Below are 16,387 nucleotides of genomic sequence, written 5' to 3'. Positions count from 1 at the left end.
CCAACCACGCCAACCATCTTATTTGTAACTAGTGTTCGTTTGCATGTCAGGTGAGAAGGGAGGTTAGGGATATGTTTCAGAGCGTCATGGTAGCATGCGCAAGCGATCCCGTGGCGCTCCTCGTTAAGACGGAAAGGGTACCGCTGTTTTTTTAGTGGGTATTCCGATGTTCGGGCCGCACTCGGCACCTTGGACACCGGCGAGCCCCACATAGCCCCCACTGTTCGTGGGGGAAATGCGTAATATGTTTTTTAAGGAGGGAGATGTTGGTGTTGGGAGAGGTTATAAAAAAATCCTATATCCTTTCTCAAAGTTCAAGGCTACCAAATTTCATCAATATCGGTTCAGACGTTTAGCCATGAAAGCGTAACAGATAGTTATTAGTTTACGTAATAAACACTTAGTAGGTACATGAAAATTCAGTGGTGCCCCCGTTTGAACCTGCAATCCTTCTTCAAAATCACGCTTTCTAACTACTGGTCCACCTCACCTCCTTTTTTATATAAATGAGTTTATTTATTACTAACATAATAAGTGTTTTACAATATCATGATCTTATAAGCATTCTTAAAAGTAATCCTCAATGATTATTTATTTAGTTATTAAATTATTCGTAAATAAAACAAATATTGAACTAACCGGAATAAACAGGTTATCACTGGTTGACGTAAATTGATAACGAGCGAAAAGAATATTGTGGAATCACATTAATTCACGTAATGTAAAAATATCACATGTATAAACCAATAAAGTTATGTGAAATTTGGATGAAATGAGACGATAAATTTTGACTTTCTGAAAAAATCATTCCGACTAGGGATTTAAAGCGTTTACCACCACCAACAGTACAGTACAGTAACAGCCTGTGAATGCACCACTGCTGGGCTAAAGGCCTCCTCTCCATCTTTAAGGAGATTTGGAGCTTATTCCACCGCGCTGCTCCAATGCGGGTTTGTGGTGTGGCGAACGCGACACTTACCAGATCCCTACAACCTATATAACTTATATAAATAAAACATTATATATATAATCATATAATATCTTATATATTTTTCATACATAAAATAATAAATGTAACATAAATACAAATATTACTATAACATAAGTACATATAACTATACTATATATACTATAATACTTTGTATGCTTATATAAATTGTATAATAGGTGCATGTTATATATTGTAACATATACATGTAATGCACAATGTAAATGTTAACACTTTAAAATCATATAAATAATTAGGGTAGAATGTAATAATTTATGTAATGTCGGAAGGCAGTCTCCGCGCGATCGTATAATAGAAATGTCTATTCTTTGATTATATACCGTTACTTTAAACAAAGAAACGTAAGCGCATCGGCTCAGCAGTCGGCCGCCTTCCGCCAACCAGTCGAATCCTAGATCTCGTACTGAACGCACGTCGCTTCTAAGTTCTAATTTGCTACACAATTTTGAACCTTAAGTGTTTGTGATAAGTCATACTTCCTTCTTGCATCTAAACTTATCTTCATACTTCGTTCTTATCATTCTACTCTGTGCTGTGCCTATCTTTATGTTATTTATTATTTCTACAAGAAATAAATTAGTAGTGGAAGAAACTGTTTTAATTAAACCTCATCTACAACATCAACCACAACTCCGCTACAGTGGAATATACGTGTGGCAAAATTTCAGTGAAATTTGAAACATGCAGGTTTCCTCACGATGTTTTCTTTCACTGTCAAGTAGGAGATGAATTATAATCACAAATTAAGCACATGAAAATTCAGTGGTGCTTGCCCGGGTTTGAATCCACGATCGTCGGTTAAGATTCACGCGTTCTTACCACTGGGCTATCTCGGCTTTACCACCACCATAAACCATTTAATTAGGTAGGTGGACGAGCATATGGGCACTTGATGGTAAGTGGTCACCAACGCCCATAGACATTGGCATTGTAAGAAATGTTAACCATCGATTACTTCGCTAAGCGCCACCAACCTTGGGAACTGAGATGTTATGCCCCTTGTGCCTGTAATTACACTGGCTCACTCACTCTTCAAACCGGAACACAACAATACCATCTATGCTTATAGTATGTATTAAAATATAAACGTATTACGTAATATAGGAATACGCAAGCTGTTGAGTTCCATAGTAATTTAAATTAGAGAAAATGGTTGTGGCATCGACACCCTTATTGGTACCATCCACTTATCAGAGATTCTATCGCCAAACAACAATGCATAGTTTTGTTGTGTTCTCAATTCTAAAGGCTGGTGGCGCATTGATGATGTTAATGGTAATACTTCTCTGAGCTAAGAGAAGCGAGAGAGCGAGAGCGATCACATACCATCAGGTGAACCATTTGCCAGTCTGCCTGCCTATTTAAAAACATATTAAGCAAACTGACTGATATAAATCATAAAGCCTAAACTGATCGGCCGAGAAACACGAAATTTTGCTCAGGAACTTCTTATAACGTTAGTGAGCATTAGGGTTGGATTTTTGAAAAATCATCCCTTAAGAATGATAGCCTATGAAAGTTTGTATAATTGGTTTTGAAGCCATAATTATAAACAATTTGCACAGGGTTAGTAAGTCTTTTATGGGACAATGTATATGCTTTACAACAGGATTCCAGAAGACGTTCAAAAATATTCAATTGTGAAATTTAAAAGAATATTTAAGGATCACTTGTGTGCTGAAGGATATTACACAACCAATGACTTTTTAGATTATTGCAGACCTTGGGAATTAAATAATCACCTCCAGAACTACAAATAAACATTAAATATAATTCTATTTTTGTGAATTATATGTGTAAAATATGGGTTAAAAAAATCCAATGAGTTATTTTCACAGCTTCTTCTAAGGTCTGAGGTGTTTATTTCCGAACCGGCGGTAGATCGATAAATAAAGCTTCTATATTGAATATTTTTGACTGTTGTCATTATTTTGAAGAAAAATTGGTAATAAAAAAAAAACAGTTTCATTTAAGACATTTTATTTAATTATTTATTATCACAGAAACAATTTGTCTGTTTATAATTTCGCACCAACAATTTTAAATGGCATCTCGAATGACAATTTCTTAATTAAAAATACATTAATGGTTTTGAACAAATTATAAATACATACAAGTATTGTTTGAGAGGGATGGCGAATGATGAATTAATGATGATAGAAAGAGATAGAGAGTAAACAAGATTTATACGTATGTGTTTAACATATTGGAGTATGATTGCTTTTATGGAATTGTTTAAAATTAAAAATCGTTATATATCGGTTATGTTCTATCTTCTAAATGTGTAATTAAGTAGCAGCCTGTGAATGACCCACTGCTGGGCTAAGGCCTCCTCTCCTTTTTTGAGAAGGTTTGGAGCTTATTTCCACGCTGCTCCAATAAGGTTTGGTGGAATACACATGTGGCAGAATTTAAGTGAAAACAAATGCAGGTTTCCTCACGATGTTTTTCTTCACCGTCAAGCACGAGATGAATTATAAACACAAATTAAGCACATGAAAATTCAGTGGTGCTTGCCCGGGCTTAAGCCCACGATCATCGGTTACGAATCACGCGTTCTTACCACTGGGCCATCTCGGCTTGTGTGATTGAGTAATTGTTTGAATGGAATTATTATTACATATATTGTTTATCAAATGAATTTTCACAAAAGCTGTCACAGTCATTTGTTTTTTATGTGTTAAAATCTTAGGTTAGACTTTGTGCATCAGACGAGTAAAAGATTTCGAGCGTCAACTGACGTCAGGGTAAGTTTCGCTTACACATCGATTCTCGTGACTACCTTGGGACTGACACCATCATCACCATCATTTTTTTTAAATTAAATGACATGCTTTTTATATGGAAGTGAATTATCTGGTGTGAGTGAGATAGTTATATAGATGTGTCTCATTCTATCGTGTTATATATGTTCCCATTTTTTGTACTTCATATAAATACTTAACTTATTTAAAGTTATTATTACATAAGATACAATATAGGCGGATGAATGGAATTGTTTATATACGAAATTTATAAATGAAATTATTATCAATATTATTTGAAATGTGTTACATATATGTGAGCGTGAAATTGTAAGGTAAGTTCGTTTGTAATAAACAAAGATAGATTGTTAACTGTAGAAAATTATGAGAAGCATAATATTATGCATGCGAAAGGAACTCTGTCTGTTAAGAGTAAACATGTTTGTTATTATTTGTCAATAGATGGCGTTGATTCATTATTTGAAATTCCTGAATCGCGCTGTCCAAGTTTTTTTTATAATATTACGTATACGTAATGTCAATGTTACAGAGTAGACGGAGTCTAGTGCTCGCTCCAACGCCCGGTGACCAATAGGGCCAATAAGGGACAATAGGGCCAACAGCGTACATTCAAAAAAAAAGTTACAAAATCTATCAAATTTATTAAAGTGAAGTGAACAGTGAAATATAGTTCTTATTTCGTTCATCATTTGGTCCCTCCGTACTTCGGGAGTAAACAGTGTCTGATGTTTCCTTTCACGACTAAACTGCTGGACCAAGTCACACCCTAAGGAGGAACATAACATCTTAGTTCCCAAGGATGGTGGCGCATTGGTGATGTAAGCGATGGTTGACATTTCTTACAATGTCAATGTCTGTGGGCATTGGTGACCACTTACCATCAGGTGGACGAGCATATGGGTATGTGCTCGTCCGCCTTCCTATTCTATAAAAAAAAAACTCAAACATTTTAATACCTAATATCTGATACTAATATCCCCTTACTTAACGCGCTCCAAAAATTTCGACGGATAATAACCTTTTACATTAGTATTTATAATTTAATAAATTGATCCGTTTTATTAAAAACGAGTTGATAATTTAAATAGTTCACAATCTATCTAGACTTATTATAAACTAACTGACCTTACAATTATTTGTTAATATGTTTATATACATATATATACGAAATACCATTTCATAAAAACAAAATATGTATTATACTTATAATGTAAGAACGAACTCGAAAATCACCGCAAAAAACCGATTTCGATTTTACTTAAGAAGTAACTCGAATGCTGCGAAACGTAACCCCATAGGGGACGAAAACTTTAAAAAAATGAAAAAAAATCTTAAAAACGTGAGTTTCGAGTTTCTTACGGAATATCTCTTTGTTTATTACGAAACATAATCCCTTAGGGGGTGAAATCTTGTTCGAATGAAAAGTGATTATCTTGGAGGGGTTTGTAGGTGCGTTGCTTATGATTGTCGGTAAGGAAATGTTTAATATTTTAATTATAAGGGTCCGTTCACACAGACCGGCTCGGAGAGCATCGGCCTGCTTTTTTCTTTTCACACAGACCGGGTCGTATACGCTTGGAATTGGCCGGAGCGGAGCCGCCAACTATTTCACATCGACCATTCGACAGGCTGCGCAAGCGAGAAAGAGCACGCAAGCGGAGCCGGTCGGCTCCTTTTATTACTTCACACGAAGCGCGTTCAGGCATTTTTAATGACAAAAAAGGTGCAAATGCAAAAATAAACTTTACTACAATCACTCAAAACACTGTTTCCAACGTGATAAAAATCTGCTCTCCTCTCCGAGCCGGTCTGTGTGAACGGACCCTAACACCAAGACTCAACAGCTAGCAAAATTAAAAAAGTAACCGTTTCCTTGTTTATGCACAGATAAATGGTATTTCGCTTTAATATGTATAAATATAATATATGGAGTTGGTTTTATATAACTATAGTACTAATATTTACATTTATTAATTAGTAACTTAAATATAATTAATATTAAGATAACAATTTAAAACTCGACCCGCAGTTAGAGGCAAGAATAACGGGCGGTCACGGTATGTCGCTCAATATCCAATATGGCTGAACAGTCGCCATATCTGCTTTTGTTGTGTTGAAGGCAAGATTTTTAATAAGGCATCGATTTATCGATTCTTTGGTTGATATCTATGAAATATCAGAAACTATAACAAAATGGACATATTATATAATTTCGTCCATTTAGAAATTAGATTTTTTTATTTGTTGAATTTCGAACCCTTGGAGGGTGATTTAAAATGATCGAATTTGGAAGAAAATTTGAATCGCAATCACATTTAATTCAGTAGTTAAGCAAATTTAATCCAAATATTGGACTTTGGTAATCAAAATAATCATAAAATCATTCACTCATAGTTCAGCCACTCTGAAACCAATCAACCGGACACTCAGAAGAACAAACAGTCAATTTACGCCTCAATTGTATTCAAGGCTATCGTGATTGCGATTAAAACTCTGAGACCTATCTAAGAGGTACGCCTAGCTCCTACAATGGAGCTAAATAAATAAATACAATTTTACCAAAAAACAATTTAGGAGATCGAATTAGCAAAGGGTTACAAAAAATAAATTACTACAAGTAGGTGAAGGGTCCGCCGCGCTCAGACGGCGAGGGGCGGCGCGGCCCGGCGCGCCGACAGCCGGACGGACGCGCGGACGGACGCGCGCGAGCCGGACGCCGGCAGCGCGCGCCGGAACGGCTCGTCCGCGACCGGGCCGGACGGGCCGGACGACTCCGGCTTACTCCTGGAACGATATGAGAACAGTTATTAAGCTGCTCTCTATCCTTCACTCTCGTAACCCCATGGAACGGGAATTCCATACAATCGAAGATTCTAGCGGAGCTGCAACTGGTTTACTAGGTTTCTAAGGCACGTGAGTCTATGATGCTGAATTCCAGACTCCAGGCTGTTCCTGACAATATTCCAACGAAAAACCCAATTACTTGGAAACCTTCTAAGCGAGCTGCCAAACCGAGTCAGTCTATTTTATAAAGACTGTTAATCTAAAAACTTCATCTTCATGTAACTTGAATAAAGTTAAATTGAAATGTTATCATACCGTGGGAAACAAGGCATGTCCCAGAACCGCTGATCCTTGCCGAAGTTCTCTCCATCGGCGAGGGTCTGCGGCATCTCCGTATCCATGGTCTCCGGCAGCAACAGGCACAGGATGCCTCCCACTATTCCAAGGACCCCGAGAATCAGGAGCGGCAGCTCTTGGGATATGTTAGCCTGGAAAGGTCGATTTCACGTTACGTTATGGTAATATTTTGATCTCGAGCGGAGCACAGCACGAGAGAGGCCGCGGATGCGTTATATCAACACGATCCCGCAGCCTCCGATCCGTGCCAAGGACGGCACGCAGTGGTTTTAGTGGGTCAGAATCCCACATAACCCAGTTCCCAAGGGAGCTGGGTACCTTTCTGAAGGTCACCAAAAATTGGTATTATTTTGACCTAGAAGTTACGAAGAAAATAGATGATTCGTATGCCTAAATATCAGCATTGTTTAGGTACAATCCACTTATAATTTAAGCTTTATAGGGTTTGTGAAAGTAGGTTTTTTATTTAGTAGACTTGCAAATGAGCTGCCTGATAGTGAATGGTCACCACCGATCATAGACATTGGATCTGCAAGAAATATTACTATACATCGTTAATGCGCCACCAACCTTTAGATGTAAAATGTTATGTCACTTCCTAAGTATAATTATTGCTGTTCAGTGGTAGAGTTTATGTTGAGAGGGTAGTGTCTACCTAGATGGGCTTGCACAGAGCTCTACCACCACCCAACCACCTCCTTTCCGCCAGTTAGGATAAGCGAGCGCTCTCACCAGGTAGACGACGAAGGGCGCCAGGATGGAGGCGACGTAGCCCATGATGTGTATGAGCGCGACGCCCTGCGCGCGCACCACGGTGGGGAGCAGCTCGGCGGCGTACTGCAGCCCGATGTTGTACGAGATGTTCACCGCGAACCGGCCCAGGATGGCCAGCGTCGCCGACGGGCCGCCTGCGCAAACACCGCGATACAGACAACCGGCCGACCATTAATGTCCCACTGCTGGGCTATCTTAACCTTTTAAGGAGCTTAGTTCATTAGGCTCCTCTAATGACGGTACGTGAATGTGACAGATTTCATCCGATACATAACACAAAACGAGTTTTTCACGATTGCTTTTCCTTGTATGCCCAGATTGAACCCGCGGTCTTTGGTTAATATTTACATGTTCTAACCACTGGACACGGCTCTCAATAATGACTGTGCTTTCGACTGATTAATAACCTAAGTTAGTGTGCAAAATAAACACTTAAGACCTGAGACGAACCGACGAAAGGAACTGAAGCACTTACCAACCGACCACGCGGTCATATTTGTACAGTTATTTTGAATTGCCTGAATGTAAATATTTTCTAATATATAACACTATCTAAAATTACTAAGCTTTTCTAAAGTAACCATTTTAATATTTTAATGTGTTTAACGTTACGAAAATCTAAGGAATCAGAACGATTGACGTACCAACAGGAACAGCTGTAGCTAGCAGACTGAAGATGCCGCTGATGACCATGGACCCGCAGGCGAGCCATCTCCTTCCCCATCTGAATACATTTCAGTTAGTATATTACCTGCGTAGTTGGCTTCGTTGAGAATGGTCAGTTTATCACCATAATCATCACCATCCCTGGATCTGCTTCCACGCAGAATGGTTTTCAATTAAATATATATATTTTTCTTTTTATAACACACTTTTTATTCACAGGTATGTTCGCATTTGGTTAAAAAAAATATTGCTATAAAAACTGATATTAGGAGTAGAATCTCAAGATTAAAAAATTCTTTGACGTAATAGAGAAATGATTGATTTCTGAAGTGAATTTTTTTTATTGGGTTGCAAGTTGAAGATATTTTAGCACATAATTAGGGTAATTGAGTGTTTCTGGGGAAAATCTCTTAACAGCAGCAATGAATCCGGAAGTCGGAAGACTCCTGTGCTTTGCAAAGCAGTGAAACATTTGGTCATGCGTCTGAAATCACTCAATTATGGATTTGCTATACCATCGGATTATGAGAAAAATTTAAGTTCTATGAGAGTAAGTAAAGTTAAACTTACCTATCCAGAACGATTGTCAAAAATGTATCAGCCGGGAATTCAGTGGCCGTGGCTATCGTGAAGGTCAGGAAAATATCCAGGCCCAACGACCCCACGTTCCTGACGTGGCCGTCGAAGACCAGAGAGATTGCCATCCAGATGATGATGAGCAGTAACGCATTCCGTCTCAGACGAGGTGTTCTGAAGATGTCCAGAACTGAATACGTTTTGGACTCCGCTTCGGATTCCTTGATCGCTTTATGGGACGCTTCCTAACAAATGGAAGTATAATTTTAAGTTCATTATTTTAACAGCTTATTACCATAAAGTAAATAGCTACAGTAAACCCCTAAAAACGTCATAACAATGATAATTAATCTATTGTTTCTAATGTACATTTAGATAGACAACTAATTTAACAAAATACGTCTTAAAATATAATAAAGATGGCGTCCATATTCATGCAATTTGTATTAATCTAGCTTCCGGCGGTTTTGCTCGCGTTAAACGTGACTGCTCCGCCCCCTTTAGTGGGAGGGTTATTTTATATTCTCTGAATAAATAGGCTATCTAATGCAAAAATATTTTTAAAGTAGACTGGTAGAATCTGAAAATAGCTCGTTCAGACATAAATAGTGGAGTCCAATGGCGGAAAGAATATAAATAATCATCACTGATCTTGAATTGACATTGCTGCACGTGACATAACTTATTAAGATCCAAATAATAGCGTTTTTAAAGTCAGCGAAGTTGTTATCAGAAATTTGGAAGTAAAATTAAAGTGGATATATCTTGTTAAGTGGAATGGTATTATAAATATAGATGTATTAATCGAGAACTGTGGCCGAATTCTACTTTATAACGATTTCGACACGTTCCCGATTCAATTCCGATCCAACTTTGAATCATCTGTATTTATTCGAATTGGTACCGAACCGATAATATGTTAACATATACCGTTATGTAAAAACCCAACTTAATTGTTAACTTTTATACCAATAGTCGAGATTGCCTAGTGGTTAGAACGCGTGAATCTTAACCGATGATCGTCGGTTCAAACCCTGGCAAGCACCACTGAATTTTCAAGTGCTTAATTTGTGTTTATAATTCATCTCGTGCTTGACGGTGAAGGAAAACATCGTGAGGAAACCTGCAAGTGTCTAATTTCATTGAAATTCTGCCACATGTGTATTCTACCAACCCGCATTGGAGCAGCGTGGTGGAATAAGCTCCAAACCTTCTCCTCAAAAGGGAGAGGAGGCCTTAGCCCAGCAGTGGGACATTAACAGGCTGTTACTGTTACTGTACATCAATAGTCGATAATTAAATTAAAGAATAGGAAAACGGAAAAACGGCAACGATCACGCTTCGATTCGATTGCGATAAAGTGACAATTTGTAGTGTATAACATAGCAGAGCTATTTGCAAATCGTTTGGAATATGTTAATCTGAGGTTTGTTAATCTTTACTCCTACGATTGGAATAGGATGTATGAATAGATATTACTCATATATATAAATCTTACGGTAAATTCGCTGAGAACTTTGTCTGGGATTTTCGTCTTGTTGATTCTTTCGAATTTCTTCATGATCACTAACGCCTTGTCGATCTTGCCTTGAGAGAGGAGCCATCTGGTGAAATACAACAGTTCCTGTTTTAATGTCGACAGTTACAATCAAATTCGGCTTAATATTGCTAATAAGATTTTTTTTAGCACCAAGTTTCTCTGCAAAAGTCAATTCATCCTCCCTTAGGTTTACTTCTATGATAAAATTATAGTTTTTTATTTCATATAATACTCAGCAACGTTTGTTTCTGAATTTGAAATTTAAAAAATCCTCACCTCGCACTCTCTGGTACCAGCCATGGGGTAGCCGCGGCGATTATGAACGGAGCACTGATCCCTAAAGCGTATCGCCTCCAGTCATCAGCCCACAGTGCGATCCAGGGTAACAAGCTAGCACCCAACGTGAAGAATATGGCTATAGACATATTGGCAACGAACGTCCGCCATTTCGGTCCGACGTATTCCAATACTGTTGAAAATAATTTGGTATTACAGTTTGTTATGAAGCTGAGCTGATGGCCTTGTGGTTAGAGCACATGAATATCAACCGGACATTGCAGGTTCGAAGTTCTAAGGAGTTTTTATCTGCATAATTCATGTCACATATTTTGGCGCGTATATCTTATCTGCATTGGAGGATCATGTTTTTTTATTTTATAGTATAGGTAGGCGGACGAGCATATGGACGATAAGGGGTCACCAACGCCCATAGGCATTGGTGAGGTAAGAAATAATAACCATTCCGTATCTCGCCAAGGCGCCACCAACCTTGAGAACTAAGATGTTATGTTTTTTTTTATAGAATAGGATGGCGGACGAGCATATGGGACACCTGATGGTAAGTGGTCACCAAACGCCCTTAGACATTGGCATTGTAAGAAATGTCAACCATCGCTTACATCACCAATGCGCCACCAACCTTGGGAACTAAGATTTTATGTCCCTTGTGCCTGTAATTACACTGGCTCACTCACCCTTCAAACCGAAACACAACAAAACCAAGTACTGCTGTTTTGCGGTTATTAATTACACTGTGTTGGAAAGCTCCAAGCTATCTCTTATATAGGAAAGGAAGTTTTTGCACAGTGTTGGGGACACTTATAGGTGGAAGTTTCCCGTATTTATCACAAACAGATATACCAACATTCACTTTTGTATATAGGATGTGATTGTGTATTGATAAGATAACACATAGATATATAACATGGCAGAGGTTTCGTTACATTGAGTTGAACAAGTCCACCATGCATTATTTTCATATAAGTAATATGATATATCCATTTAAGCAGCGCACGTCCAACGTTTGTTCCAACTTCATTGACAATTGCCAAATGCTTCTGGAAGCAATTCTATTTTGGAGATTGCATCGGACATTGACATTGCTGGTGACTAAGAATAATAATATATATCAAAACAGATATTGGTATATCTTTTTGAAAAGAATAGGCAAGTCGTTCATGATGAGCGGTCAAACAATTGCTTGGATATCGTGAAAGTTAGAACAGCATAGTACTAGATGGCGCTAGAACACATTAACTTATTACGCGGCTCAACTAATCACCACGAAAATAAGTATATATATACGCATGTACTGTAAATATCACGTCTACCTTGTTATACATATATATAAAAGTTACGATGTTATGAAAATTACTTAACTCCTGAAAAAATGTACTTAGCAAATACGCGTAACAATATATTTTAAGGAAAAAATCGTAAGGAAATTTGAATGTGAAGTGTAAAAATTTGAACGTATGACTTACCAAGAATATACATCATAGTGAAGCAGTTATCGAACGCAAGCCCCACCAGGAACCGGCAGAGCGCGAACGACCAGAACGTGTTACAAAATGCCGTCGCAATACCAGCCGCGAACCCCACCAGATTTGTACCTTTAATTATAAAACTTATATTATTATTACCTTATATTATTAGTTGAGCCTATTAATAAATTCTAATATTATGTTAAAAATAAACATAAGCAGCTTGTTTAGTGGATGATTAATTAAAAAATGCTGTGTCTTCTTCTTTCGAATGTCAAATTAATAAGGACAGAGAGAGAGAGTCCTACTTAGGGATTTTTCACGCTAGTAACATTGGCCGATCGACAGTTTTTTTGTCTATCGATAGGCTTAGTCGATTTTTTGTTATGAAATCGCTAAGTGGGTTTTTTTAAGTTAGAAAAAATAAAATTGACCATATTTTCAATATAAAATTTTGCAACATTATGCTGCAGGATTAAATCTTGTTGTTCGTTTTTTTTCTGACATATTATTAATAAGTATTTTTTTTTTAATTATCCTCTCTTCGTATTTCAAAGTTATTAAGTTGATTAGTGTGAAAGTAAAATGCTACGAATCTTATTGAAGCATAATACAGACTCACGACAAAGTTCACGCGCGAAAAAAGCAGTTGTTTCGTTTTTCTTTTTGCAAATTTTCTTTTTCCGAAATACACACATATACACTACACTCGATTTATCGCTTCACTGATTTGTAATAACGTATACAATAAACACGCGTTGCTTAGTGTTCACTTACAACCTGACAATACTTTGATTGATTAGAACACCATGTATAATGACGAATTGATAACAATTGGCGACTGTATCGCACGAATGCCTCGCATATGCTAATATAGTACCGACTTTATTGAATGTAATAAATATATAAAGGTGCTTCTTTTTACTACACAGGGTTTTTTGTGTGCCAAAAAAGATTGTGGAACATTGTGTGAAAGATCCCAGAAACGGTTTGATAATTTTTGATTGTGAAGTTTTTTAATTATCAGACAGTGTATGTGATAAAATTTATAATAATATAAATGTTTTTTTGCGGCACGTTTCGGATAAGATTTTAGTATATAATATTGTTATATACTAAAGCGCTAAACGCTTCGTAGCTTAACCCGCTTTGAATTTAGACTATTGAGTGTAAAGCGTGAATTTAATACAGTACAGGAACAGCCTGTTAATATCCCACTGCTGGGCTAAGGCCTCCTCTTTCTTTTGAGGAGCTTGGAGCTTATTCCACCACACTGCTCCAATGCGGGTTGGTTGAATATGCATGTGGCAGAATTTCAATGAAATTAGACACTTGCAAGTTTCCCCACGATGTTTTCCTTCACCGTCAAACGAGTTGCACGAGATGAATTATAAACACAAATTAAGCACATGAAAGTTCAGTGGTGATTGCCCGGGTTTGAACCCACGATCGTCGGTTAAGATTCACGCGTTCTAGCCACTAGGCCATCTCGGATTTTCGAATTTAATAATTTTGTCATAAATACTTTTATATACTATTGAATATTAATTATATGATTATTTTAATTCTATCTAAATATTTAACTAAAATATAAATTATAATATCATTACCGACTAGAGCGGGAATTCTGCCGTATTTATCAGCTATCCAGCCGAAGACCAGCCCTCCGACGATGGCCCCGCAGAAGAAGATAGCTTGGGCTGTGGCGGGCAGGTTATCCTTGTCACACACCCAATCAAGCTGCGGAAAGAAATATTCATTGATTTGGGAAAAAATGGCGTTTTGAATTTTAGTGAAGTTATAAAGTTAAAATGTGTTTTATTATAAATATAGATATATTAATCAAGAACTGTCTGTAGTGCATTATATATCAGAAATGGATGGAATATGTAAATCTAAAGATTGTTTATCTTTACTTTTTGGATTGGAATGGGGTATACACCCATGGGGTTGAGATGGAATTTACTCTGTAAAAGTCATATAGAATTATTGTGATGATGATGCTGTATGTGTGTTTTGGTGGTGATTTAAAGATGATTGTCGTCACCTGTGAAGCAATGGTCTCATACGGGACATCACTCCTGTTGTACTCCCAGCCATGCGTGCATGGTATGATTGGCCATTCGTCGTCAGGGGTGGTTCGGCCTTGAGCCAGAGCGGCTGCCCAATCCGCAGAGAACATATGACAACGGTCATGGGCGAATGGTCCGTTTGTATTGGGCGGGATGGCGAGAGCTCGTCTGAAAAAACATTGAGATAAGAATTTATTAAATACATTATAAAAGTAAAGTTAGTTTGTCATGATTTTATGTTATATCGTAATGGTTGTATACATAATCGGAAATAAAGTTTTTTATGCCAGGTTTTATTAATTAATTGGTATGAATTTTATGATGATGCAAAAAGTTTTTACCATATATAATTAATTTTATCGTAAATGTAGACGGATTAATAGGTAAAAACTTTATAGCATTTAATTACATGCAAGTCTTGGTAGTAGCTTTGTATGAGTAGGGGTTAGTGGTAGTAATCACATAATCTACCGCCAAACAGATATACTTAGGCACAAGAGACATCATAATTTTTAAGGTTGGTGGCGCATTGACTATGTAAGGAGTTGTTAATATTTCCTACGTCGGTGGTGGCTTTTCTTTTTTCCCCGTTAATTCATTTATAAAAAAAAAGTTTAACGAAAAAGGAAAAACGATGTATGGGTGTATATTTATCATCTTCTAAGAGCGATAAATCTTTTCATGAAAGCCCGTTACAATAAGATTAAATACTCGACATAATGCTATAAAGCGTAACTTGACGCACGAAGTCCATAATTTCTGGTTTTTTAGATGAATTCTAAGGTTTTTCCTGAAGATAATAAAAAGTTTTTTGTCGAGGAACCGCCCGAGCGAGACCCTTTTTGCTCTAATTCGTGATCATAGAAATTAATCTTAGATAGCAATGGCTGGTTTTTTTTTGATGATTTAATCGAATTTTGTGATTTATTTTAAAGTGGAACCTTTGCTTAATGAACTCTTGTGATATAAGTTTTTTCTGAGAATACATCGCCAAGGGACATTGATAGTGTACGTAACATTAACGTATTGTGTATTAGGTGTAACTTAATATATATCCTATAACTGTAAGACTTATATAAATAGCGACTTCATAATTAAAACCTCGTATATTTATCAAGATTATATTTATCACAGCCTAATGCGGAACCAGTATTTGTTAAGCCATAGTTTTATATATATATATTTTTATATTCGCCGGGAGGGCAAATGACTCTACTCCACCTGATGGTAAGTGGTAGTAGAGTCCAAACGCGACGACGGTCAGTACAGACGGGAAAAACGTTCTGCACTAGCCGCCTTCGCCTTGCCGGTCCGCAAGATGCCTCTTCACGCCTCGTTTGAAGGAACCCGGGTTGTAAGAGGAGGGGAACACGTGAGCTGGTAAGGAATTCCATTTTCTGGAAGTGCGACAAAGAAAGCAGTTGCCAAATTTCTTTGTTCGCGATAGTTACCTTATTCGCAAAAAGCAGAAATATTCTCGCTTCCCTACATTAACCAACCCTTATATAGCCAATGCGTCACCAACTTTGGGACTTAAAATATAATTTATTTATTTATTTTGTTAATCCTTTATTGCACACAATTTACAAACATTTAATAACATATAATAACAAGTAGTACATATAGTATGCAAAGGCGGCCTCATCACTCATAATGATCTCTTCCAGGCAACCTCTAAGAGAAATGTTTATGTTTTTTTTTAGCCAGGATCACTAATCGGGCATAGTGTGCGAACAATTTATAGTTAAAATTTATTGAGCTTAATACAAATATGTAATATACCAACATTCGTACATATCAACTTATATAAGAAATAAATAATCATATACTTTATTGCGCAATACAACATGCTATAGTCATATTGATAAATGATAATTATGCAATCGACTCTTGAAAATATGTACGGATTCAGCTTGACGGTGTTCCTTACGCTTGTAGTTGCACAGGCTCACTCACTCTTTAACCGGAACGTATTTAGCGGTAAACTATGTTGATATTAATAAGTTTATTTATTCTAATATCGAGCAGCTAATTGTGGGTTCACAACCGGACAAGCCTAGTGAGTTTTTATATGCTTCTTC

The 16,387-nt window shown here is 37.1% G+C and overlaps 1 protein-coding gene across 1 annotated transcript in view; it reads right to left on the bottom strand.

The window, feature by feature from the left end:
• Positions 1 to 2,972: 2,972 nt before the first annotated feature.
• Positions 2,973 to 16,387, bottom strand: part of LOC126778826 (organic cation transporter protein-like) — a 38,304-nt gene continuing 24,889 nt past the window's right edge. The window contains exons 3-12 of the mRNA XM_050502527.1: positions 14,282 to 14,474; positions 13,845 to 13,974; positions 12,235 to 12,363; positions 10,748 to 10,940; positions 10,430 to 10,535; positions 8,926 to 9,176; positions 8,334 to 8,413; positions 7,648 to 7,823; positions 6,874 to 7,046; positions 2,973 to 6,558 (exon numbers count right to left, since the gene is read on the bottom strand). Of these exons, the coding sequence (XP_050358484.1) occupies positions 6,414 to 6,558; positions 6,874 to 7,046; positions 7,648 to 7,823; positions 8,334 to 8,413; positions 8,926 to 9,176; positions 10,430 to 10,535; positions 10,748 to 10,940; positions 12,235 to 12,363; positions 13,845 to 13,974; positions 14,282 to 14,474 (1,576 nt within the window). The 3' untranslated portion in view covers positions 2,973 to 6,413. The remainder of the gene's footprint in view (positions 6,559 to 6,873; positions 7,047 to 7,647; positions 7,824 to 8,333; positions 8,414 to 8,925; positions 9,177 to 10,429; positions 10,536 to 10,747; positions 10,941 to 12,234; positions 12,364 to 13,844; positions 13,975 to 14,281; positions 14,475 to 16,387) is intronic.

This window comes from Nymphalis io, chromosome 27 (assembly GCF_905147045.1).
Source record: "Nymphalis io chromosome 27, ilAglIoxx1.1, whole genome shotgun sequence".
Taxonomy (NCBI): domain Eukaryota; kingdom Metazoa; phylum Arthropoda; class Insecta; order Lepidoptera; family Nymphalidae; genus Nymphalis; species Nymphalis io.
This window is presented reverse-complemented; position numbering and strand designations above follow the sequence as displayed.